The sequence below is a fragment of the Tachyglossus aculeatus genome, chromosome 21 (assembly GCF_015852505.1).
Source record: "Tachyglossus aculeatus isolate mTacAcu1 chromosome 21, mTacAcu1.pri, whole genome shotgun sequence".
NCBI lineage: Eukaryota > Metazoa > Chordata > Mammalia > Monotremata > Tachyglossidae > Tachyglossus > Tachyglossus aculeatus.
This window is the reverse complement of record NC_052086.1, coordinates 50,209,981-50,234,278: the sequence shown is the minus strand read 5'-3', so window position 1 is coordinate 50,234,278 and position 24,298 is coordinate 50,209,981. Positions and strand designations below refer to the sequence as shown.

Here is a 24,298-nt window from a genome sequence, read left to right as displayed (position 1 = left end):
GTGACCCCCTTATCAGTGCAATGATGACGATTGTGGTATTGGTTAAGCACTTACTATGTGCCAAGCACTGTAGTAAGTGCTGGGGTAGATACAAGATAATCAGGTCTCACATGGGGCTCACAGTATAAGTAGAAGGGAGAACAGGTATTGAATCCCCATTTTGCCGATGAGGAACTGAAGCCTAGTGAAGTGACTTGCCCAAGGTCACACAGCAGGTCAGAAGTGGTGTCAGGATTAGAACCCAGGCCCTCTGACTCCCAGGTCTGCGTTCTTTCCAACTAGGCCATGCCGCTCCTCCGTGTGGAACACTTGGCTTCAGGAGAATTAGCAATCTTTGCTCAGCAGAAGGGAAAACTTCTCAGCTGCCACCAATAAATCTTATGAGAATTGCATGCCCTTGTCCCAAAGGTCACCTGTTTGTGTGCTTAACCGCTGTTGGTATTGATCCTTCACTCATGCTTGTGAGTATTAAAGAAGGTTGGGCAACCTCACCAGCCAGTCAGACAGCTGGCGATGCCAAGGCTTCCCTGTAGATGAGAACCTGAGGCTCCAAGAGAAACCTTCAGGGAGGGGAATCAGTGGATAGGGAAGGGCAGGCTGGAGGACAGGGGTAAAAGTCAAGTTGGAGTCCCCAGGGTGAGATGTCAAAAAGTTTTAGGCTCTTCTTGGGTTGAAAGCAACTACTGTTTTTCTGTAGGATAACCAGAAGTAGGCAGTCCCCAGGAGGGGGAAGGATATTTAAAGTGTTGGCAGCAAGACCAGAAGCATGCAGCTATGCCTGTAGGAACCAAACCCACTCCCTGAGACATTGGAGTGGACAGGGGAGCCATTTAGCCTTCAAGTTCTGTTTTCTTTTTCTCTGAAGATGGCAGCTTCCTCTGTGTCTGGTTTTCTCAGTTTGGTGTTTAAGGGGAGAAAGGAGAGAATCGAAGAAAGACCATTCCACTAGTATGATGATAATAATGATAATACTAGTGGTATTTGTTAAATTCTTACTATGTGCCAGGCACTGTTCTAAGCGCTGGGGGTGCGTGGTTATATGTAGTGTCCTGTACTGAGTACTTGGAAGGGTACAAAAGAGTTAGTAAACCCATTCCCTGTCTTCATGATAAAGATCTTACAATCTGACTGGGGAGACAGACATTGTAATGAATAACCGGTAGGAGGAAGTAATTGAGTGTGAAGATACATACAGAGATGCTACCGGGATGGGTGTGTGCCCAAGTGCATAGGTGTCATTGGCACGTGGAAGTGGCAGTTGTCGGGGGGAACATAGGGTTGGAGGCCTCCTGAAGGAGATGGGGTTATAGGAGGTCTTTGAAGTTGGGGAGAGCAGTGGTCTGCTGGATGGGAGGGGGAAGAAGTTCCAGAAAAGAGAGAGGGAGTAATCATGAGGTCAGGATGGTCAGTTAGCAGGTGGGAAGCAGAGGAAATACCAGGCAAAGAGGCTGAGGAGGAGAGTCCAGAGCGGAAAGAGGAAGCCCTGGGTCCAAAAAACCCCCATGCTTTGATCATGTTTGCAGGAGAAGGGAGTGGTCTAAGGTGTCAAAGCAGCCAAGAGGTCAAGGAGGATTAAGATATATAGTCTGTTAAATTGGAGAAGCAGTGTGTCTTAGTGGATAGAGCAAGGACCTCGGAGTCAGAAGGAATTGGGTTCTAATTCCAGTTCCAATACTTGTCTGCTGGGTGACCATGGGCAAATCACTTCACTTCTCTGTACCTCAGTTTCCTCACCTGGAAAATGGGTCTTAAGACTGTGAGCCCCATGTGGGACAGGGACTAAGTCCAACCTGATTAGTATGTATCTACTCCAGCACTTAGAACAGTGCCATACACATAGTAAGCATTTAACAAATACCAAGGGAAAAAAAAATTGGGGAGCTAAAAGTCACTGTTGCGCTGGGAGAGGGTGATCTCAGTGAAGTGAAGAGGGTGGAAGCCAGATTCAGGAGGGAGATGGAGGAAAATAATAATAATTATGGTACTTGTTAAGAGCTTACTATGTGCCAAGCACTCACACTCTTAAATCCTCATTCTACAGATGAGGTAACTGAAGCCTGGAGAAGATAAGTGACTTGCTCAGGGTCACCCAGCAGGCACTTGGTGGAGCCAGGATTAGGAGGAGAGTAAATAGGGGAAATAGGGGCTCATCCACGGTGTTTGGACAGGATCCGGTTCAGTGAGGTGGGGCAATAAACTATGGTGCCATTTGGGGTCCGAGTCAGGTTTTTTAAGATATAGGAGATCTGGGCATGTTTGAAGATGGAGGAGGTAAGCATGGTATAATGATATTATCTTGAAGTCGCACTATCACAGTAGCTTTTTCCAATTTCAGGAATAGTCAGTTTATCGTGCCTTTGTTTTTACTTGCCGTAACAAGGTTCTTGTTACAGCTCATCTCAGTTATATCAAGGGTTTACCTGTAAGAATTAGAAGTTTGCTAGTCCACACCAAATATTTACCTGCCTTCCCTCTTCCCGTTAGGCACCCGACTAATAAAATAAATGAAATCTGCCATTTTGAACGCTCACTTGGGGAAAAAAAATAGAGAGTTGTCCAGGGTGATTGAGCAAGTGTTTATTTGCCAGGCAGTGTTAATAACTCATCACATTCTGAATCTGTTGCCCCCTTAATTTGCAATTCCACTATTTTGTGTTATCCCTCCAAAGTTGTAACCTGGAATTGTAGACAAGACATCCTTTGTTTTAGGTGTTTTTGGAAACTAAGCTTCATTCTGGGAATTTGCTCCCTTGGAATTTCAGGGTTAGGGGAATTTCAGAGTCTTAAGAATGTCAGGAGTAAGCACAAATCCAACAAGACAATGCTTCCTCCCCCTCCGCTCCTCCTTCCCTGCTCTAGACTTTCTGAGATTTTGAACTAGAAATTAAAGTTTTCTCTTTCCATTTTGGCTCAAATGATGCTGATCTTCATTTCATCATATTCCAGTATCTTCCTAGGAATCTACAAGAGTGTCATCAGTTTTAACAGTTAGAGTGAGCTAGGTCTGAACTTCAGTATCGTGTGGATTTAGCTTCCTGATTTTGAAACTGCTTATTGCAGAATGGATAAAGTATTTCAGGTTTGGTCCTATCAAGCAATCAGTGCTATTGAGCACTTTGTGCAAAGCACTGTACTTAGCACTTGGGAGAATACAGTATAACAGAGTTGGTAGACACTTTCCCTGCCCACAATGAGCATACAGTCTAGAGGTAGCTTTCTAAGGTACTCAAGCATGACCAGGTCACGGGAAAGGGGCTAATTGTCAACCCCCAGTTTGTGTCGAGGCATTTTTTAAAAAATGGTATTTAAGTGCTTACTGTGTACCAGGCGCTGTACTAAGTGCTGGGATAGATACAACCTAGTCAGGTTGGACCCAGTCCGTGTCCCACATGGGGTTCACAGTCTTAATCTCCATTTTTTATATGAGGAGACACAGAGACGTAAAGTGACTTGCCCTAGGTCACGCAGCGGACAAGTGGTGGAGCCAGGAGTAAAACCCAGGTCCTTCTGATTCTCAGTCCCGTGCTTTATTCATGCTGCTTCACACAGCTTCCACGCTGTGTAAAGGGGAAGGGAAAGGACCTTGTTTGACTTCCGTTTTCCTCCTCCATTTCAGGTGACGAGTTGCCTGAACTCGACAACATGGCCGACTACTGGCTGGGCTCCATCGCCCGGGCCACAATGCAGACCTACTGTGAAGTGATCCTCCAGATCCCCGAGCTGACCCCTCACTCCACAAAGCAACTTGCCACAGATATCGGTATGCGCGGGGTTCTTGGTTGGGAGAGGTGGCCTTAAAGAACACCCCTACACACACAGTCTCCCACCCCCTAGAAGCCTTCTTTCTGACCCTTCTTGTTGGTCGAGAAAGCTGAGCCACCTTCTGAGCGCCTCAGACTGACAATGGACTGGATGAGGAAATCTCCTTGCTCTCTAACTTGAGGTGACCCCCATCATTGTCAATTTGTCATGCCTTAATGGGGGTTACCCGCTGCGGGCAGTTGTAGGGTGTCTTGGTTGTGAATTATTTGGGAAAAGATAAGACCCAGGATTATCTGCCCCTTTCCATCTGCTCTTTAGGCATTGGTCTTAAAGGGGTAGGTGATGATTGGTTTTCTCTTGGCTTATATAGCCAGGGAGAATTGGCCATTCCACTAGGAGGTGTCTACTTGCCCTGAGGGCTGTAATGTCCATTGATCGTGATCTGGAAGGTATGAACCTCTTTCCTTTCTTTCTGAAACCTTGCAGACTACCTGATCAACGTGATGGACGCTTTAGGCCTTCAGCCGTCTAGGACGCTCCAGAATATCGTGACCCTCTTGAAGACGAAGCCCGAGGAGTACAGACAGACGGCCAAAGGCCTTCCCCGCCGGCTCGCCAGCAACCTTGCTGCCATGAGGAACGTGGATTACTGATCCCACGATCCGTGGAATGGGGAGCGGGTGCTTTCTGGAGTGGGATCATTTGCCAGCCCTCCGAAGACTGCTCAGGGCATGAGAGAGCCTGCCTCGAGAACACCCAGGGATAATAACGTGCATAATCAAAGACGGATTGGGAGTCCCCCCGAAAGGACGACTGACGCGGGGCCGGATTAAGGGTGCCGAGGAAATGGGGTGTGAGGAGAGGAAGGTCCTTTTCTTCCACTGGGCACCTTTGCTGCTGGGCTCTGGGCGTGCCTTGGGGTGGGACCAGTTAGAGCAGCACGGAGGAAACAGGGACTGAGCAGCGATGGGCTTCTCACCAACCCACCAGAGATTATCCTGGCCCTGGCGGACCCTTGATGCAGATCCCAAACGGCCTCAATGTTAATCCAGCCCCAAAGGATACTGTTTCCAAGGAGAAGGGGATGTGTTAATAAATTGGACATGATCAATCAGGGGAAGAAGGCACTTTTTATTAATCACTGATTTGATCTTGATCAACAAGTGTCGGGATCAGGGTGATAGGCACAAGAGGAACCGAGGATAATAGTTACTAATTTAAGCCTTTACTTCCAAAACTCGGGGTGGTGGGGGCTTGTGTTTTTCAAGAAATCCGTTCTGGGCCAAACTCCCCTGGTCTTGCAGGTGACCAAGGCTGTCCCTAGATTAGGAACCAGGCGGCCCTAGTCTAAGGGGAAGGTGCTCCCAGGAGTCATGCTCATCCCTTCTCCACTGTGGGAGGAAATGAGAGTCATCTGGGGAATCGAAGTGACACCCCTGAGGCCTTACATGAGGTGTTTTTTTGTTTTGTTTTTCTCAGCTTCTCACTGGGTGCTTCAGTGTGATTTGTGATTGTGGATGATACCAGTGTTGGAGGTGGCCCATTACAGGGAAACAGTAACTGGGGAAAATATTGTCAGGGGGAGCTCTGCAGGGTGGAGTTGATAGAAGCTTTTTGTTGTTGTTGTTGTGGTTTCTTTAAAAAAAGATGTGGTGAGTTTTATCAATTAAAACTCTAGCCTATTTGGTTCTGTACTGAAAGAACATTGCCGGGACACTTAATCCTGGGTTGCTCAAACTGCCCTTCCCAGCTCTCCAAATTCATTCTAATCAATACCACACCTCTAGTTTTGTCTCTCAAATGGGCTTTTTCTCACACATCCTCATGTAACAGTAACCAGTTTTGCTGGCTGCCTAGAGTCACCGAGTGGAACTTAAACCAAGAAAAATATTTGGGTTTCTCAGGTCCTGAATTTAGGCTGTGCATGGCAGGGGTTCGGGCCGTTGGGGGCCAGTTTGGCCACCTTTCTCCATCCTGGAAAGGTGATGGAGAAAAGCCTGGAAGTATCTGAAACCCTTCTGGGAGGATTTCTGGATTCCTGCTCCAGCTGAACAACCCTCTGGGGTTCGAGTTGGGGCGGGGGTGTCTCCCTCTCGTGAATTCACCTTCCCAAACACAACCTTCCCATCGAATGTGACAAAAGTCCTTTATTTTTGGGGTGGACAATCTGGGAAATTAATGTTTTTTCAAAAAGCATAAATAAACATGAAGTGTTGGCCATTTGTTTTTCCTGTTCCATCAAGTTCTGGGGTAGAGAGTGGGGAGGAGTGCTGCTCTCTGACTTGCCCACAGTTGCTTTGGATTGTTTTTTTTTTCCACAGTCCCAGGTATCTCCCTCAGAAGGATTTCTGGAGGCTGTAAGCTACTTCTGCTTTTCCCAAGGGTGGGTGGGGAGGACTGCTGAGTACGGGTGCTGCTACCTTGAGTAGTGGGGTCTATTCAATTTGTTTTGGAGATCTAAATGGTATAAACACCTGGAATGGGAGAAAAGGGCTCTAGAGCTAGCTGGCCTTCACATTTTCCCTTGCATTGGACAAAGTGAAGCCTGACAAGAACTTACTAGGTAGGGAATCAAAGCAGGGAGAAGGTGGCTCGACTTGAGACGTGATGGGATACCAGAGGAAGGTGGGCTTCTGGTACACTTCGCTAGCCCTTTTGGAGCTGCTCAGAGCCCCGCCCAAAGAAGACTGTCCTGACAACCATCCTATGTGAGGTCGGAGTGGGCAGGAAGGATTCGCCCCGGATTTCAGGTGAGGCGAAGGGGATTCGGCTCTCTCGATTCCCAATCTGGCGTCTTCCTCTCAGGGAGGTGGCAAAAACTACAAGAAAGGACCCAAAGTTTGCAACTGGTGGTTCTGTGTTGGGCTTACGTCTTTAGGCCGTGAAGGGAGAAGAGTACACCCTTTATCATCTCCCCAGAGAGCAATAGGGAGTCACAGAGACTGAGCGAGCTCGCCCTGTACCACCACCTCCCTACCCTGGAACCCGCTGACTTCTCTGCCACCGCACCCTCCCCTTTTCTCTTACCTGCCATTCGTGAGTACATTGCGCACGGTGGGTTGCACAGCTTAGGACTAGTTGCGGTTCCTGATTTCCTACCCCACAGCACCTGATTCCCTCAAGTCTCCAGGCTTTCAGCCAAGAGGAGTACGATGCATCTCCCCAAGTGGTGATATCCCAGGGGGTTGAGGAAAGCCACTCCCATTAGATGGAGACTTGGAACTTTCCCAGAGTAGGTGGGAGTTTGTTCCCTCTCCATAATACTTTTTTCCTTTCTCGGTAAGCATCTATTGATCGATCGAGGGTATTTTTATTAAGCACTTTGGTGGTATCTTTTTCCAAGGACTACTCTGTGGCTTAAAAGGCCAGTGCAGAATCCAAGCTCCCAGCCGCATTGGACACATAAATAAGTTGTCCCTTACAGTGTTGCTGCACTTGCTAACTGTATCTGCAATACCTGGCGTTGTTTTCTCTTTTGCTTCCTTGTGTCTTTTTCCAGGTGAAGCTTAGGGAGCCACTCCCTTAATGGCAATCAGTTAATCAATGGTATTTATTGAGTGCTTACCATGTGCAGAGCACTGTACTAAGCTCTCGGAAGAGTGCAATACATGAGTTGATAGACACATTCCCTGCCCACAGTGAGCTTACAGTGCATTCCCACGGCATCCCAATTTTCAGCTGGGACGCAGCGACGTCTGAGGTTTGCTTTTCCCACGTCCCTAAAACATTCCCTCCGCCTTCCTTATTTTCACTTTCCCTATTTCAGCTCTCCAGATGGCAGCTGTTCAGTTATCCTGCCGTCACTGATTCTCCTCACATGTCCCCCCCAGGCCTGACCGTGTTAAGGTGAGCATAGCTTTGATGCTACTTTCCAAAACTTTATTGTTCATGATCTCGCCTTTAATAATTGATCTGTACAAGTTATATGGACAAGTCTTTGGATACTCTTTGTTCCTGGTGCTACTGCAAAAGTAAATGAGATGAAGTCCATAAATCTTTCTTAAAGGTGCTCTAAAGATAGAAGGTGGTGGTTGATTCAACCATTAAAGGAGCCCCCAAAGCTCAAGTTGTATAGCCAAAATAAGAGCTAAAAACACCAGGACAGAGCTTTTCCCACTTTGGTTTTTATATCCATGCTCCACTGCTCCACTGCCTACTTCAGGTCTCAATGCCGATGCTGCTGGAGGCCTTGGTGGTTTTTGGAATTGGTATTTCCTCAATATACCCAGGCTCTTTTGGAGATACCGCAGAGGCCAGGCTAAGTCTCCCAACATTCCAATTTCCAGTTTTTAGTTTGTTTCCAGTTTCCAGTTTTCTCCGAGAGACTTAAGTAGAGGACTCCTGAGTTTATTATGGAATGGAAACTATGGCATTGGGTTACCTAGAGTTAATTACCAAGTGGCCGCGGAGCTGATTCCCCAGCTCTCTGAGCCTCATGGTAGACAAGTTGTGGAGGGTGGAAGGCATTGCTCAAATGCTTAGGTTACTTAGGGGAGATTTCTCGTGAACGATCCCTAATGATCTGCGATTTGGTGGTGTGGGGGCCTTGCTGCATTTTAACTATTAGTGGGTCCTGAGACCTCAGTCCCTGCCAGAGATCCTCAGCCGCTTTGGTGGATGGGTGTGTGGCTCAATCCACTTAACAAATTCACTTCGTGTTTGTGGGAGATAGTGTGTGAAGAACAATCCTTCCCTTGCCTCCCTACTTCCTGTGCCCTTAACCAGAGCCAGGTCTCGCCAACCTTCGATCGAAAAAGTCCAATTCCATTAGGTCACATGCTCTTCGAGAACAGGAATCCTGTCCTATTCTTTGTAATTCTCTGTGCCTAGAGTCAATAATCTGCCCTGAGCAGGTGCTCAATAAAGTGATGATGAGCTCCTCCCTAGACTTTCCTGGCCTCTAAGCCTTCCTCAAGCCAGTCAGGCTGGGATTGGCTGCCTTCTCTGCATCGGCAGTGCTTTATTATTCAAGAAGCAATTAGCTTACAGATTATTAGAACCAGAGATGCCAACCCGAGGGTGGCTGCTGCCCCAGTGAATTGAACCTGGAACCAGCGAATGGAGCAGCTGGACTTCCTTGGAGTTGTTTCTTCTATGTAATCTGGTGGTTTCTTCTTACCATCTAGGAGGCTGGCCCTTTGGTCCCTGCGGTCAGTCACACAAACATTGGGCCCACAGGTCAGACCATCCTCAGGAGTTCAGAGCACTTAAATGTTTTCGGCCTCACTGTCCGACTCGATGACGTCCAGTGGCTGCACGCGCAGGGAGTCATAGTTGGGAGGCGGAGTGCCCGGGATGGGCACACTCAGCCCATCGGGGTAGCTGACGGGTGAGGGGCCGGTGCCTGTATCATCAAACTGGAAGCCGAAGTTGGTGTGTGCCTCCACCAGCTCGGCCACAGTGGGCGGCGGGTCAGCGTAGCGGGCCTGTGCCCGCTTCTGCTTCAGCCCCTTGCCCCAGGCGACCAGCTTGATGATGGTGATCCAGATGAAGTCGATGATGATCTCCCCAAACTCGATGATACATAGGACCGAGCCCCCCATCCAGAATCCAAACTGGCCTCCCAGATTTGACAGCAACCAGACGATCTGTGGGAAGGATGGAGGGAGGAAGAAAATTTGGGGTGGAAGCAGGCAATGTCTTTGCCACCCCTGCCCCCTGCCATGCCAAGGAGAACCTTCCTCTCTCCTCTGAGACCCCAAAGGAGCATACCTGTAATTTATTTATATTAATATATATATTAAATTAATATACTAATTTATTTATATTAATGTCTAATGTCTGAAGCAGTGTGGCTCAGTGGAAAGAGCCCGGGCTTTGGAGTCAGAGGTCATGGGTTCAAATCCCGGCTCTGCCAAATGTCAGCTGTGTGACTTTGGGCAAGTCACTTAACTTCTCTGTGTCTGTTACCTCATCTGTAAAATGGGGATAAAGACTGTGAGCCCTCTGTGGGACAACCTGATCACCTTGTAACCTCCCCAGCGCTTAGAACAGTGCTTTGCACATAGTAAGCGCTTAATAAATGCCATTATTATTATTATTATCTTCCTCTAGACTGTAAGCTTGTTGTGGGCAGGGAATGTGTTTTTTTTTGTCATATTGTACTCTCCCAAGCTCTTAGTGCAGTGCTCCACACACAGTAAGTGCTCAACAAATATGATTGACTAATTAATGGAATCGGTCTTCCTTTTCGGTTTCCCACTGTAAATTAGTACTGATGAGGGGGCAGTAATAGTAATGATGGCATTTGTTAAGCACTTACTATGTGCAAAGCACTGTTCTAAGCGCTGGGGAGGATACAAGGTGATCAGGTTGTCCCTTGTGGGGCTCACAGTCTTAATCCCTATTTTACAGATGAGGTAACTGAGGCGCAGAGAAGTTAACTGACTTGCCCGAAGTCACACAGCTGACAATTGGCGGAGCTGGGATTTGAACCCATGGCCTCTGACTCCCAAGCCCATGCTCCTTCCACTGAGCCACGCTGCTTCTTTAAAGGAGTATCTGTCTGCCCAGTTGCAACATTTGTGTGTCAGGGCTATAAGTGGCAGGAAATGAATCTTCATGGAGCTGACCCAATCAGAATGCCGCTCTAGCATCCTAGAGGCTAGGTCATGGCTGGAAGGACAATGTAGGGAAGCCCAGTTAAAGGCACACAATATTAACTGGGTCCCATTTTAAATGGGCCAGTCCCCACCCTAGATCTTTCCGCCAAAGAGACATTTCTGATTGATGGGGATGGTATTTGTAAAGTGCTTACTATGTATCAAACACTGTTCTAAGCGCTGGGGAGGATACAGGCTACTGATGTGGACACAGTTCCTGTCCCACATGGGCCTCACAGTCTAAGGAGGAAGGAGAGGAGGTATTGAATCCCCATTTACAGCTGAGGGAACTGGGATTAGAACTCAGGTCTTCTCACTCCCAGGCCTGTGCTCTTTCTACTAGGTCACAGTGCTTCTCAACTGTGTCATCCTAACTCGTGGCAGAAGTGAGCAGAGCCTGCTTCACGTCTTCTCATCCCCTTTTAGCGGCTAAGCTCGTTGTGGGCAGAGAATGTGTCTGTTATACTCTTGTGTTGTGCTTTCTCAAGCACTTAGTACAGTACTTTGCACAGAGAAAGTGCTCAGTAACCAAGACTTATTAGAAACGCTCTCTCCCTGCCAACCCCATGCTCCGGGGATGCGGTACTGAAGCAGTGAAACCCCAGCTCTGAATCCTGGTTTCTCGGAATGAAAGTTGCTGAGAACTGGTGGCCGCAGTCAATCAATCAATCATTTATTGAGCACTGCACTAAATGTCTGGGAGAGCCCAATACAATAGTAGACAGACACGATCCCTGCCCTCAAAGAGTTTACTTTTTCATCCCAACCCCTGCCACCTTGTCTGGATGGTTCTGGGCTACCCCTCAGTCCTCTCCTTCCTCTGAACCTTGTCGTCTCTATCTTTCCTTCTCAGCTCATCCTCCCCACACTTCGGATTTCTAAACGAGACTTCAGGTGGGTGTGGGACCGCACCCTGTTGGTGATACGTTCACTGCTAGCATAGGGAAGAGGACGTGGGAGGATAAAAAATAGGGTGGGTTCATCTTTTAATGTTTCATGATTCCTTCTCCCCATTTAAACTCTTAGCTTGTAAGCCCACCCCAAGGGACAGGGACTGTGTCTCAATCCCACCTATGTATTCTCTCTCAGTGCGTAGTACAGTGCTCTGCCCATAGTATGAGTAGCAGTGTGGCTTCTAATCCAGGCTCTGCCACTTGTTTGCTGTGTGACCTTGGTCAAGTCACTTAACTTCTCTGAGTCTCAATTACCTCATCTGTAAAATGGGGATTAATAGTAATAATAATAATAATGCTGGTATTTGTTAAGTGCTTACTATGAGACTGTGAACCCCAAGCAAAAACTCCTCACCCTCAGCTTCAAGGCTCTCCATCCCCTCGCCCCCTCCTACCTCACCTCCCCTCTCTCCCTCTACAGCCCAGACTGCACCCACCGCTAACCTCCTCACTGTGCCTCATTCTCACTGTCCCACCATTGACCTCATGTCCTCCCCCTGGCATGGAATGCCCTCCCTCCGCACATCCGCCAAGCTAGCTCTCTTCCTCCCTTCAAAGCCCTACTGAGAGCTCACCTCCTCCAGGAGGCCTTCCCAAACTGAGCCCCCTTTTTCCTCTCCTCCTTCCTATCCCCCCCGCCCTACCCCCTTCCCCTCCCCAAAGCACTTGTATATATTTGTACAGATTTATTACTCTATTTATTTTACTTGTACATATTTACTACTCTATTTTGTTAATGATGTGCATATAGCTGTATTCTATTTATTCTGATGGTTTTGACACCTGTCTACATGTTTTGTTTTGTTGTCTGTCTCCCCCTTCTAGACTATGAGCCCGTTGTTGGGTAGGGACCATCTCTATATGTTGTCGACTTGTACTTCCTAAGTGCTTAGTACAGTGCTCTGCACACAGTAAGTGCTCAATAAATGCGACTGAATGAGTGAATGAATGAATGGGGGACATGGACTGTGTCCAACCTGATTATCAGCACTTAGTACAGTGCCTGGCACATAGTAAGCACTTAAACGTGTCAAACCGCCCCCCCCCCCCCCCCCAACAACAAAAAAATCGAACACCTAATGCTATTATTACTACTACTACTAGGAGAAAGAATCTAAGGGCAAGGTAGGGCAGACAAGCAAAGGGGACCCAGATCAGCTACTTCTTAACCCAGGCGATAGAGGATCTGGAGAGATTCTCTCTGGAGAGAAGCATCATGACCTAATGGAAAGACCATAGGTCTGGGAGCCAGATGACCTGGGTTCTAATTCTGGCTCCTCAACTGGTCTGTTGAGTAACCTTGGGCAAGTCTCTTAACTTCTCTGGGCCTCAGTTCCCTCATCTGAAAATGGGGATGAAATCCTCCTTCCTCCAATTTAGACCGAGCCCCATGTAGTTCTGATATGGTGTCCAACCTGATGAACTTGTATCTACCCCAGCATTTGGACCAGTGCTTGACCCATAGTAAATGCTTAATAAATACCATAAAACCCCAAACCTCACATCGATTCCATCCCCCTGCCATTAATTCCAGGCAGACCAACTGAAATTCCATCATCACCCTGGTTACCCCATTTCGATGTTTAACCACGCTCACTAATTGGCTTAAACCGCAGCGTGAAGGATTTAGTCTAGACAAAGAAAATGGCCTATTTCCTCTTGCTCTGCTCTCAGAGGAGAGGAAGAACAGTGGGTCATCATCTACTATACAATAATTCTCAAAAAATACCACTCAAAGCCCCCAAGTCACAGTCTCCCTCCGGCCAGGCTGAAAAACCAGAGCATCTTTAACATTTCCAAGCATATCTTTTTTCCAAGATCACTCTGCCCCTTCCCAATCTGAGAACTTTCTTCTGTCCTCTACAAATTCTCAAAAGTAGACCCAGAGGCCCAGAAGGAACGTAGAACTGGAGGAAAGGGCAAATCATTCTAGGAGGGGGCTGGAGTCTGAGGAGACACAGGAGGGAGTTAAGACATTGAATATGGAAGCAACAGAGGGAGTTAGCACTCATCCAGGAATGAATGGGGTGGGAGTGAGCTTTGATTGGGAAGTCAGAGGTCTAAAGGAGCAGTGACCAGGAACCACTCACATTATTAGCAGCAGACTCTGCGATTGTCCGGTAGTTGAATTCTTGGAAGAAAATATTCAGCTTGACAATCCCTTTCCTGTGGAAGAGAAGGGAAAAGGTTTGCAAATGTATTTATTCAAGTTAATGTCTGTTTTCCCCTAGATTATAAGCTGGTTGCAGGCAGGGAATGTGTCTGTTTATTGTTGTATTGCACTCTCCCAAGCTCTTAGTACAGTGCTCGGCACCCGATAAGTGCTCAATAAATACGATTGACTGACTGACTTTAGGGATGTAAGGAGGGAGGCCAACCCAGACAGTGTCCATGATTCTGGGGATGGAGCACTTTGCTGTCAAGTAGCTTGAGAGAATAATGCATGCAAGTTTGAGAATGTAGAGGAAGAAAGGAGAAAGATTTCTCCAGCATTCCTTCCTTTCTTCCTTCCTCCCTGTGGCCTCCCATTGGTGGCCTGGGGAAGCCACGGAGTCATCTAGGACCTGGCTTGGGAGGAAGCTGTGTTTCCCCTCCAAAAAGGTCTTAGAGGAGGTTTGAAGTCTGATCCCCCAGGGGCAGGCCTGTGGAGTCCTTGGGACCTTGGAAAAGGTTCCCCGGGAAAGGTATGCAGATATGAAGTCCCAAGCTGAGGTGAGCTTGGATTCCGAGGCCCCGGGTCAAGCCTGTGGCCCAGTCCTCCTCAGCCCCTGTCGGGTTGGGTTGGAAGGAAACACACCAAAGGGAATGGAATAGTAAGTACGTTCGCCTGGATAGAGCATCAGAACAGATGCGAGGGGTGTTTCTCTTTTATATGATGACAGCTACAGTAAGCAGAAACACTTGGATGTGTTTCCTCTATGCTGTAAGATGGTTGTGGACAGGGTCTTGTGTCTGTTTATTGTTATATTGTACTCTCGCGCGCTTAGTTCAGTGCCCCGTGCACAATAAGTGCTCAGTATATATTACTCTATTTTACTTGTACATATTTACTATTCTATTTATTTTGTTAGTGATGTGCATCTAGCTTTACTTCTATTTATTCTGATGATGACTTGACACCTGTCCACATGTTTTGTTTCGCTGACTGTCTCCCCCTTCTAGACTGTGAGCCCGTTGTTGGGTAGGGACCGTCTCTGTGTGTTGCCACCCTGTACTTCCCAAGCGCTTAGTACAGTGCTCTGCACACAGTAAGCGCTCAACAAATACAATTGAATGAATGAATGGAGAGAAGGGCCTGTTTCTACGAGCCCCCTCACTGCTCACAACAGCACTGTGGTGGATGCTTGGGTCATCTGGACACAAGGGGCCCAGCTCTGATTCATTCTCCCCACAATTCACTGGCCCCATCCCCAGGGGGACTGGGGGAGTTGAGGGTAGTTAGAGGGTCAGCTGGGGCAACCCCTCAGAAGGCCTGAACTTCTCGAGCCATTTGGTTTAGGGATGATCTACAGCTGGGTTTAAGGGATCCACTCTGGCTGGAGTCACACCAGAGACCGAGGCCAGGAAGCACAAAATAGCGGACTGATGCCAGCTTGGAACCTTCCTGATCTTGCTGGGGTCCCCTCTGTGAACTATACCACTTGCTGTAGAGTCAAAGCAAGGTAGGCCCTGCAGGTCAGTTCCCTGGGGAGGGTCAGTAATTAATGCTTCAGAGGGAAAAATAATCTTTTTGCTCTCTCCCAGAAGCGTCTTTTTATAGGCTCCTGACAGTTGCTAACTGAGGCAGGGAAGGTCACCTTGAATCTCTGAACTCTGGCTTAGGAAGCCTGGATGGCTCCATCTGGACACTCCCATGGACTCTTTTGGTGGGGAATTCTGGTCAACGGAGCTCACCTGCTCTGTCCTCCACCCATTCATCCTCAACTTCGTGGTCTTGCCTTAGCCCAGCACCTGCTCTGATTCATCCAAAAAGTGACCTGTGAGCCCCGGCCACAGAGCAAACAAGTCAAGCCCTCTGTCCCAGCACTGCTTGGTGATCCCAAGGCTCAAGGGACATTTTGAAATCTGGCTGGGCTAGAAGGGACACACTAGCAGCGTGGCTCAGTGGAATAAGCACGGGCTTTGGAGTCAGAGGTCATCGGTTCAAATCCTGGCTCTGCGACTTATTAGCTGTATGACTTTGGGCAAGTCACTTAACTTCTCTGTGCCTCAGTTACCTCATCTGTAAAATGGGGATTAAAACTGTGAGCCCCACGTGGGACAACCTGATCACCTTGTAAACTCCCCAGCGCTTAGAACAGTGCTTTGTGCACAGTAAGTGCTTAATAAATGCCATTATTATTATTTTATTAACTTCAGGGTCTCCAGCTGACATCACGATGTTAGCCATTTCACAGCTGATTTATATAGTTTTTATGGTATCTGTTAGGCACTTACTATGTGCCAAGCACTGTTCTAAGCACTAGGATAGATACAAGTTTATTAGGATGAACACTGTCCTTGTCCCACATGAGGTTCACAATTTATGAAGGAGGGAGAAGATTTAATCCTTATTTTACTTTTGGGGAAACCAAGGCACAGAGAAGTTAAGTGGCTTGGCCAAGGAGCCCACTGTTGGGTAGGGACTGTCTCTATATGTTGCCAACTTGTACTTCCCAAGCGCTTAGTACAGTGCTCTGCACACAGTAAGAACTCAATAAATACGATTGATTGATTGATTACGGGGCAAGCGAATGGCAAAGACAGGATTAGAAACCAGGTTCTCTGACCCCCTGGCCCCTGCTATTTCCACTAGATCTTGCCAAAGACACTTATCTAATCCTTTTTTTTAATGGTATTTGTTGAGTACTTACCATGTGCCAGGCACTGTACTAAGCGCTGGGGTACATGCAAGATAATCAGGTTGGACACAGTCTATGTCTCACATGAGGCTCATAGCATTAATCCCCATTTTACAGATGCGGTAACTGAGGCCCAGAAAAGTATCATGCCCAAGGTCAAACAGCAAATACGGGGCAAAGCCGGGACCAGAACCCATGTCCTTCTGACTCCCGGGCCACGGCTCTAACCACTAGACCACACTGCTTCTATACTTTCCCCCAAGATTAGTAACTGCAGATACATCGTGAGCAGTCAAAAATCCGTTTCACTGACTGCACACCCAAGTGGCTCCTGGTAGAGGAAAAAAAACTGTGTGGGTAAGGTTGATTTCAATGATATTAAATAAACCCAGAAGCAGCCTGGAATAGCTTGTTAAGGACTGACCTAGGGATTCGGCCAGAGCACGTTTGTGTCCTGGCAAGCTGAGGCTTGGGTTCAGGCTCCCAAGGTGAATGTATAGTTACTGAGATGGGGTGCACCCAGGAAGAGATGGATGCAGAAATGGGTCAGGTCCCCTCAAACTGGCTCCCAAACCCTGGTTTCCAAGGAGATTTCATAGCCCCAGAATAGCAGTTTATCCTCTCGGTACAGCAAGAAAGCATAGAGGAAACAGCTGCTCAAACTCAGATTTGGTTCCTGGGGCCCAGAACTACATATGTGAAATGTCAGCTGAAACCCACTTAGTGGATCTTCCAAAGACGAGATGCTAACAGCTTCTCAGGGAAAGCCTCTTAGGAGGAAAATGCAAATTCTGACCACACTTCATTCATTCAATCCTATTTATTGAGTGCTTACTGTGTGCAAAGCACACATTTGGGGCTAAGCCTTGGATTCTTTCTCCATGGTTTCTGTTACCTTTGTAGGACAGTTCCTATAGGAAAACTGACATGCAATCTCCCTCCCTCTACCTCCTTCTGTTTCTTTTCCTCTGCCCCATTCCTTTTCCTGTCCCTGGTCCTCCCGAGGCTCTGGAAAGGTCTCCCCTGGGCATCCCCCTCTCTCCAGCCTTGCATCTCCTCCTGCCTTCAGGACATCTCCATCTGGATGTCTGCTCACCACCTAAAGCTCAACATGTCGAAGACTGAACTCCTTGTCTTCCCTCCCAAACCTTGCCCTCTCCCTGACTTTCCCATCTCTGTTGACGGCACTACCATCCTTCCCGTCTCACAAGCCCGCAACCTTGGTGTCATCCTCGACTCCACTCTCATTCACCCCTCACATCCAAGCCGTCACCAAAACCTGCCGGTCTCAGCTCTGCAACATTGCCAAGATCCGCCCTTTCCTCTCCATCCGTACCGCTACCCTGCTCATTCAAGCTCTCATCCTATCCCATCTGGACTACTGCATCAGCCTTCTCTCTGTTCTCCCATCCTCGTGTCTCTCCCCACTTCAATCCATACTTCATGCTGCTGCCCGGATTATCTTTGTCCAGAAACGCTCTGGGCATATTACTCCCCTCCTCAAAAATCTCCAGTGGCTACCAATCAATCTGCGCATCAGGCAGAAACTCCTCACCCTGGGCTTCAAGGCTGTCCATCACCTCGCCCCCTCCTACCTCACCTCCCTTCTCTCCTTCTCCAGCCCAGCCCGCACCCTCCGCTCCTCCGCCGCTAATCTCCTCACTGTACCTCGTTCTCGCCTGTCCCGCCATTGACCGCCGGCCCACGTCATCCCCCGGGCCTGGAATGCCCTCCCTCTGCCCATCCGCCAAGCTAGCTCTCTTCCTCCTTTCAAGGCCCTACTGAGAGCTCACCTCCTCCAGGAGGCCTTCCCATACTGAGCCCCTTCCTTCCTCTGCCCCTCATCCCCCTCTCCATCCCCCCATCTTACCTCCTTCCCTTCCCCACAGCACCTGTATATATGTATATATGTTTGTACATATTTATTACTCTATTTATTTATTTCACTTGTACATATCTATTCTATTTATTTTATTTTGTTAGTATGTTTGGTTTTGTCTCCCCCTTTTAGACTGTGAGCCCACTGTTGGGTAGGGACTGTCTCTATATGTTGCCAAATTGTATTTCCCAAGCGCTTAGTACAGTGCTCTGCACACAGTAAGCACTCAATAAATACGATTGATGATGATGATCTGCCTCCAAGTTTGCCTTTCCATGACTTACCTGCCCATGGTCATGTTTGGGGTTTTGTCCCTTTCATGGGATAATACATGGAAAATCCAATCCTGAAACCAGAGAAAAAAGTGATCCTTAGCAACAAAAGGGAATCGGTGGGCAGCTCTACTGGGATAACCCAGACTGATTTGGAACTGCACTTTGGGTCATCTTGACAAGAAACTTAATGCCACTTACTCTACTGGACTTTCCCAATCATTTAGGGATGGTATTCAGCACATAGTGAGTGCTCAATAAATACCACTGATGGATGGATGGAGTGCCCTCTGCTCTCAATTTCCCAGCACAGCATCCCCTATTACAGGCCTGCATGTGGCTCTGGGGGAGGGGAGTGGGACCTCCCTGAGCCAGCTCTCCCCAGGAGGTGGGGGAGAAGCAGCAACACATGGCAACAGAAGAACCTTCAAAATTGTCTTAATCTCGGTGGCCATGGGGTTCGCCCAGAAGGGTTGGACTAGGCAAGGGATGTGCTTTTGAGCTGGGTGAAGAAGATGAAGAAAGTGTTCTGGTTTAATAATAATAATAATAATGATAATAATTGTGGTATTAAGTGTTTACTTAAGTGCACTGTTCTAAACTCTGGAGTAGATACAAGCAAATAAGGTTGGACACAGTCCCTGCCCTACATGGGGTTCACAATCTTAACCCCTATTTTACAGATGAGGAAACTGTAGCTGAGAGAAGTGAAGTGATTTGCCCAGTAGACATATGGCAGAGCTGGGATTAGTACTCAGTTCCTTCTGACCCCTCCCAATTGCTCACCCCTCCCTTCTCTTCCTGACATCTGCTCCTCTGCAGATCCAACACCCCAAGGTGTGTGTGAAACTTGAGCTTTCCTATCCTGGACATGAATTCTAATCCCGGTTCTGCCACGTGTCTGCTGAGTGACCTTAGGCAAGTGACTTTACTTCTCTGGGCCTCAGTTACCTCATCTGTAAAATGGGGATTAAGACTGTGAGTCCCACCTGGGACATGGACTCTGTCTAACCTGATAAGCTTTTATCTACCCCAGTGCTTAGTATAGTGACTGGCACATAGTAAGTGCTTACAAAATATCATTTAAAAAGCAAAACGAAAAACGTGAGGCTGTGTGGCTATCACCAAAGGGAGAACTAGGGCCAGGAAAAACGGTATTTTACCATCATTATTATCATAAGCTCCTCGAAGGCAGGGACTGAGTCTTTCACTTTTAGTGTGGTCTAATCTCCCAAGGGTCCACTACACTACAATGCACCAGCGGGTGCTCAATAAGTACTATTGAATGAGCAAATTACTTTACCTCAGAGGACTCGGATGGCCAGTCAGCCATAGAGATGGTCATCTTGTATTGTGTATCACTGCAAGAAACACAGATTTAGATCGTGAGTCCCCCAAGAAACTGGGGTTGTTCCCAGATCTTAGTACAGTGCTATGCATACACACTAAGTGCTCAATAAATGCCATTAATAATAATAATAATGGCATTTATTAAGCACTTACTATGTGCAAAGTACTGTTCTAAGCACTGGGGAAGTTACAAGGTGATCAGGTTGTCCCACAGGGGGCTCACAGTCTTCATCCCCATTTTACAGATGAGGGAACTGAGGCCCAGAGAAGTGAAGTGACTTAATAATAATAATAATAATGATGGCATTTATTAAGTGCTTACTATGTACAAAGCACTGTTCTAAGCACTGGGGAGGTTACAAGGTGATCAGGTTGTCCCACAGGGGGCTCATAGTCTTAATCCCCATTTTACCGATGAGGTAACTGAGGCCCAGAGAAGTTAAGTGACTTGCCCAAAGTCACACAGCTGACAAGTGGCAGAGCCGGGATTTGAACCCATGACCTCTGACTCCAAAGCCCATGCTCTTTTCCACTGAGCCACGCTGCTTCTCTAAATACTAAATACTAGTACTACAGAGATCTTGATGAAGCCCCCTGCCCCCAAGAACTGTGTGCTTTACCAACCCTCTGCTGCTTTAGTTTTAACCCTTGTTCCAATCAAGGCGATGCCAAAAAGATCAGGACTCAAGTGTGGAAAGATGAGGGTGGAGAGGGGACATGACTGAAGTTTACAAAGTCAAGAAGAGACTGGTTAAACCCAGAATCGTTCACTAAATTCCTCTACATTGAACTGCAAACCAACAAAAGGAAAAGTTTCATCCAGCAGATGAAGAGCACATGGAATTTATTATTCTGGGTAGTTACTTGGTCAAAAAGATCAATAGATGATAATAATGGTATTTGCTAAGGTGTCACTATGTGCCCTATGCTGTGATAAATGCTGTGGTAGATCCAGGATAATCAGGAGGGACTCAGTCCCTATCCCATCTGGGGCTCGCAGTCCAAAGCAGCGTGGCTCAGTGGAAAGAGCCCGGGCTTTGGAGTAGGAGGTCATGGGTTCAAATCCCGGCTCCGCCACTTGTCAGCTGTGTGATTTTGGGCAAGTCACTTTACTTCTCTGTGCCTCAGTTACCTCATCTGTAAAATGGGGGTTGAGACTGTGAGCCCCATGTGGGATAACCTGATCACCTTGTATCTACTTCAGCGCTTAGAACAGTGCTTTGCACATAGTAAGCGCTTAATAAATGCTATTATTATTATTATTATTAAAGAGGAAGGAGCACAGAAAATGAATCTCCATTTGACAGATGAGGAAACTGAGGTGCAGAGAAGTCAAGCACTTACAAGGTTCTGCACACAGTAAATGCTCAATAAATACAATTAAGTGCCTTGCCCAGTGGCTAAGTGGCAGAGATGGGCTTAGAATGCAGGTCCTCTGACTCTCAGGTCTGTGCTCTCTCTATTAGGCTACATAGCCTCAAGGAAGATTTGGATAAATTAATGGATGAGCAGTCCAGAATGGGTTACTGGGGGAGGTGGCAAAGCTAAGGGTGGAAAGAGCGAATGATGATGGTGATGATGATGATCATGGTATCAGTTAAGTGCTTACTATTTGTCAATCACTGTTCTAAGCACTGGGGTAGATACAAAGTAGGTTGGACACAGTTCCTGTCCCACACGGGGCTCCCAGTCTTAATCCCAATTTTACAGATGAGGTAACTCAGGCACGGAGAAATGAAGTGAATTGCCTACGGTCACACAGCAGACAAGTGGCAGAGTGGGGATTAGAACCCAGGTCCTCCGACTCCCAGGCCCGTGCTCTATTCACTAGGCCAGGCTGCTTCCCTAATCAGTGACTCATCACCTTATCCCTCCCTTTAAGCATCCCTTTAGAGATAGAGGGCCATTGGTCTTCCTGAGGCGTGGCAGTCCTTTAGAGGGTTAGAGCCCCCCACCCCCGACCCCAGCTGCTCCATCTCCTCCCTTCTACTCACTTGCATGACTCCTTACACAGGTCGATACAGGTCTCTCGCTGGAGAATGCTCATCCTCAAGGCGGAGTAGCAGTAAGCTGTTAAGAAACAGATACTAGCTCCAGTCACACTGCTTGCTTGGGATGGGTGTTGCCGGGAAGTGGGGGTGAATGGAAGGTGGTGGGGTGGAGAGCAGTTTGGAAATGTGACTGAGCAGAGAGGGGCCCTCAGGTGGAGGTACCAGAGTGCCTTTGGGTGGTTTGCCCGCTTCCCAGGCTTCTTCCAAATAATATCTAAGCCCTCCCTTTATCCCATGGAAAATATATTTCTCCATAGATGTGTCTATGGCACTTAAAACCCACTGATGAGTGGCAGCCATGGAGAGGGAAACATGGGACTCAATCAGTCGATCAATCAGTCATGTCTAATAATAACAATAACAATAATAATAATAATAATTATAGTGGTATTTGTTAAGCGCTTACTATGTGCTTAGCACTGTTCTAAGCGCTCAGGGGGGATACAAGGTGATCAAGTTTTCTCATGTGGGGCTCACAGTCTTAATCCCCATTTTACAGATGAGGTAACTGAGGCCCAGAGAAGTGAAGTGGCTTGCCCAAGGTCACACAGCTGACAAGTGGTGGAACTGGGATTCGAACCCATGACCTCTGACTCCCAAGCCCGTGCTCTTTCCACTGAGCCATGCTGCTTCCCTCTATTGAGCGCTGGCTGTGTGCTGAGCAACATACTAAGCGCTTGGGGGAGTACAACATAACAGAGTTGGTAGACACATTTCCTGCCCATGATGATCTTACAGTCTAGAAGGAGAAGCAGACACTCACATAAATAAAGTCTGGATATGTACATAAGTGTGGAGGGGCTGAGGGAGGGATGAATAAAGGGAGCAAATCAGGGCAGCACAGAAGAGAGTGGGAGAACAGGAAATGAAGGTTCAGTCAGGAAAGGCCTCTAAGTCAAAAAGCCACTGACCACCTCCCTTCCCTCAAGGCATCACAAGGACATCAACTCCCATTAGCTTGCCAAGTGAGTTGAATTCACATGTCCCTCCTCTGATAGAGCTCAAGCTTCTTCTAAATTTTGGTCTCTGTAAAGCTCTTGGAAAGTATTCATGAATAGAGATGCCCATGCCCTAAACCAGTCATCTTTCTCTTTTTCCTGCCCGTCTCCTGCATGTTTGCAGGAGCTTAGTACACAGTAAGTGCTCAATAAATACGACTGAATAAATGTTTGCCTCAAAGTGGCTTGGAGCCCAACTCTGCTGATCTCAGTTCACCTGTCTTCTGGACTGTCAATCTTCATGTACCATCCTCTCTCAGACTGTAAGTATGCTCTCTCTTCTTGGTCGGTCTGTCTGGTCTGTCTCTCCTTGATAAGCACTCAATCAGTATTCTCCCTCCTACTTATCCTTGCTCCTCTCCCTTGACAACTCAGCCCATATATTCTGTTTCTCAAATACCATCCTACCTACCATGCCTCCCTCAATCTCTCACCTTCCACCCCTTTCTCACACCTGCCCTCATCCACCACTCTCCCCATCTTCAAAGTCCTGCTAAAATCACCCTGTTTTAAAAAAATGACATCGGTTAAGTGCTTACTTTGTGCCAAGCACTGTTCAAAGCTGTAGGGTAGATACAACTTAATTAGGCTGGACACAGTTCCTGTCCCACATAGGGGTCACAATCTAATCCCCATTTTACAGCTGAGGTAACAGAAGGACAGAGAAGTTAAGTAACTTGCTCAAGGTCACAGAGCAGACAAGTGGCGGAGCTGAGATTAGAATCCAGGTCCTCCTCCAGGAGATCTCCCCTGACCAACCTCTCATTCCTTCATCGTAGTTCCCTGCCCCCACTGCCACTTCAACACTTCTACGTCACCTAAGCACTTAAGTACTCATCGTCCCTTCCCCCACATAGCATATATGTACATTACCTATAAATTCTGTGGCTTTCCCTAGCTGTAACTTTTATTAATGTCTGTCTCCCCCATTAGACCGTAAACTTGAGGGCAGGATCACCTCACATGAGAAGGAGCATGACTTAGTGGATAGTTATCTAGTTATCTAGTTATCGTCCCTTCTAGTTATCGTCCCATATCCCTCCTACCATTCCTTTCCAAACTCCTTGAACGAGTTGTCTACACTCGCTGCCTAGAATTCCTCAACAACAACTCTCTCCTCGACCCCCTCCAATCTGGCTTCCGACCCCTACATTCCACGGAAACTGCCCTCTCAAAGGTCACCAATGACCTCCTGCTTGCCAAATCCAACGGCTCCTACTCTGTCCTAATCCTCCTCGACCTCTCAGCTGCCTTTGACACTGTGGACCACCCCCTTCTTCTCAACATGCTATCTGACCTTGGCTTCACAGACTCCGTCTTCTCCTGGTTCTCCTCTTACCTCTCCGGTCGTTCTTTCTCAGTCTCTTTTGCAGGCTCCTCCTCCCCCTCCCATTCTCTCACTGTGGGGGTTCCCCAAGGTTCAGTGCTTGGTCCCCTTCTGTTCTCGATCTACACACACTCCCTTGGTGACCTCATTCGCTCCCACGGCTTCAACTATCATCTCTACGCTGATGACACCCAGATCTACATCTCTGCCCCTGCTCTCTCCCCCTCTCTCCAGGCTCGCATCTCCTCCTGCCTTCAGGACAT

At 47.7% G+C, this 24,298-nt stretch overlaps 2 protein-coding genes across 3 annotated transcripts in view; one reads left to right on the top strand and one right to left on the bottom strand.

Annotated features, from left to right (window-relative positions):
• The window catches only part of COG7 (component of oligomeric golgi complex 7), a 51,517-nt gene extending 45,532 nt beyond the window's left edge, over positions 1-5,985 (top strand). The window contains exons 16-17 of the mRNA XM_038762283.1: positions 3,617-3,760; positions 4,249-5,985. Coding sequence (XP_038618211.1) covers positions 3,617-3,760; positions 4,249-4,415 — 311 coding nt within the window. The 3' untranslated portion in view covers positions 4,416-5,985. The remainder of the gene's footprint in view (positions 1-3,616; positions 3,761-4,248) is intronic.
• Positions 5,986-7,364: 1,379 nt separating this feature from the next.
• SCNN1B (sodium channel epithelial 1 subunit beta) overlaps positions 7,365-24,298 on the bottom strand; it is an 82,245-nt gene continuing 65,311 nt past the window's right edge. For both annotated transcript variants that reach the window (XM_038762285.1, XM_038762286.1), the window contains 5 exons: positions 21,654-21,729; positions 19,613-19,670; positions 18,322-18,383; positions 13,408-13,483; positions 7,365-9,350 (listed from right to left, as the gene is read on the bottom strand). In XM_038762285.1, coding sequence (XP_038618213.1) covers positions 8,970-9,350; positions 13,408-13,483; positions 18,322-18,383; positions 19,613-19,670; positions 21,654-21,729 — 653 coding nt within the window. In that variant the 3' untranslated portion in view covers positions 7,365-8,969. The remainder of the gene's footprint in view (positions 9,351-13,407; positions 13,484-18,321; positions 18,384-19,612; positions 19,671-21,653; positions 21,730-24,298) is intronic.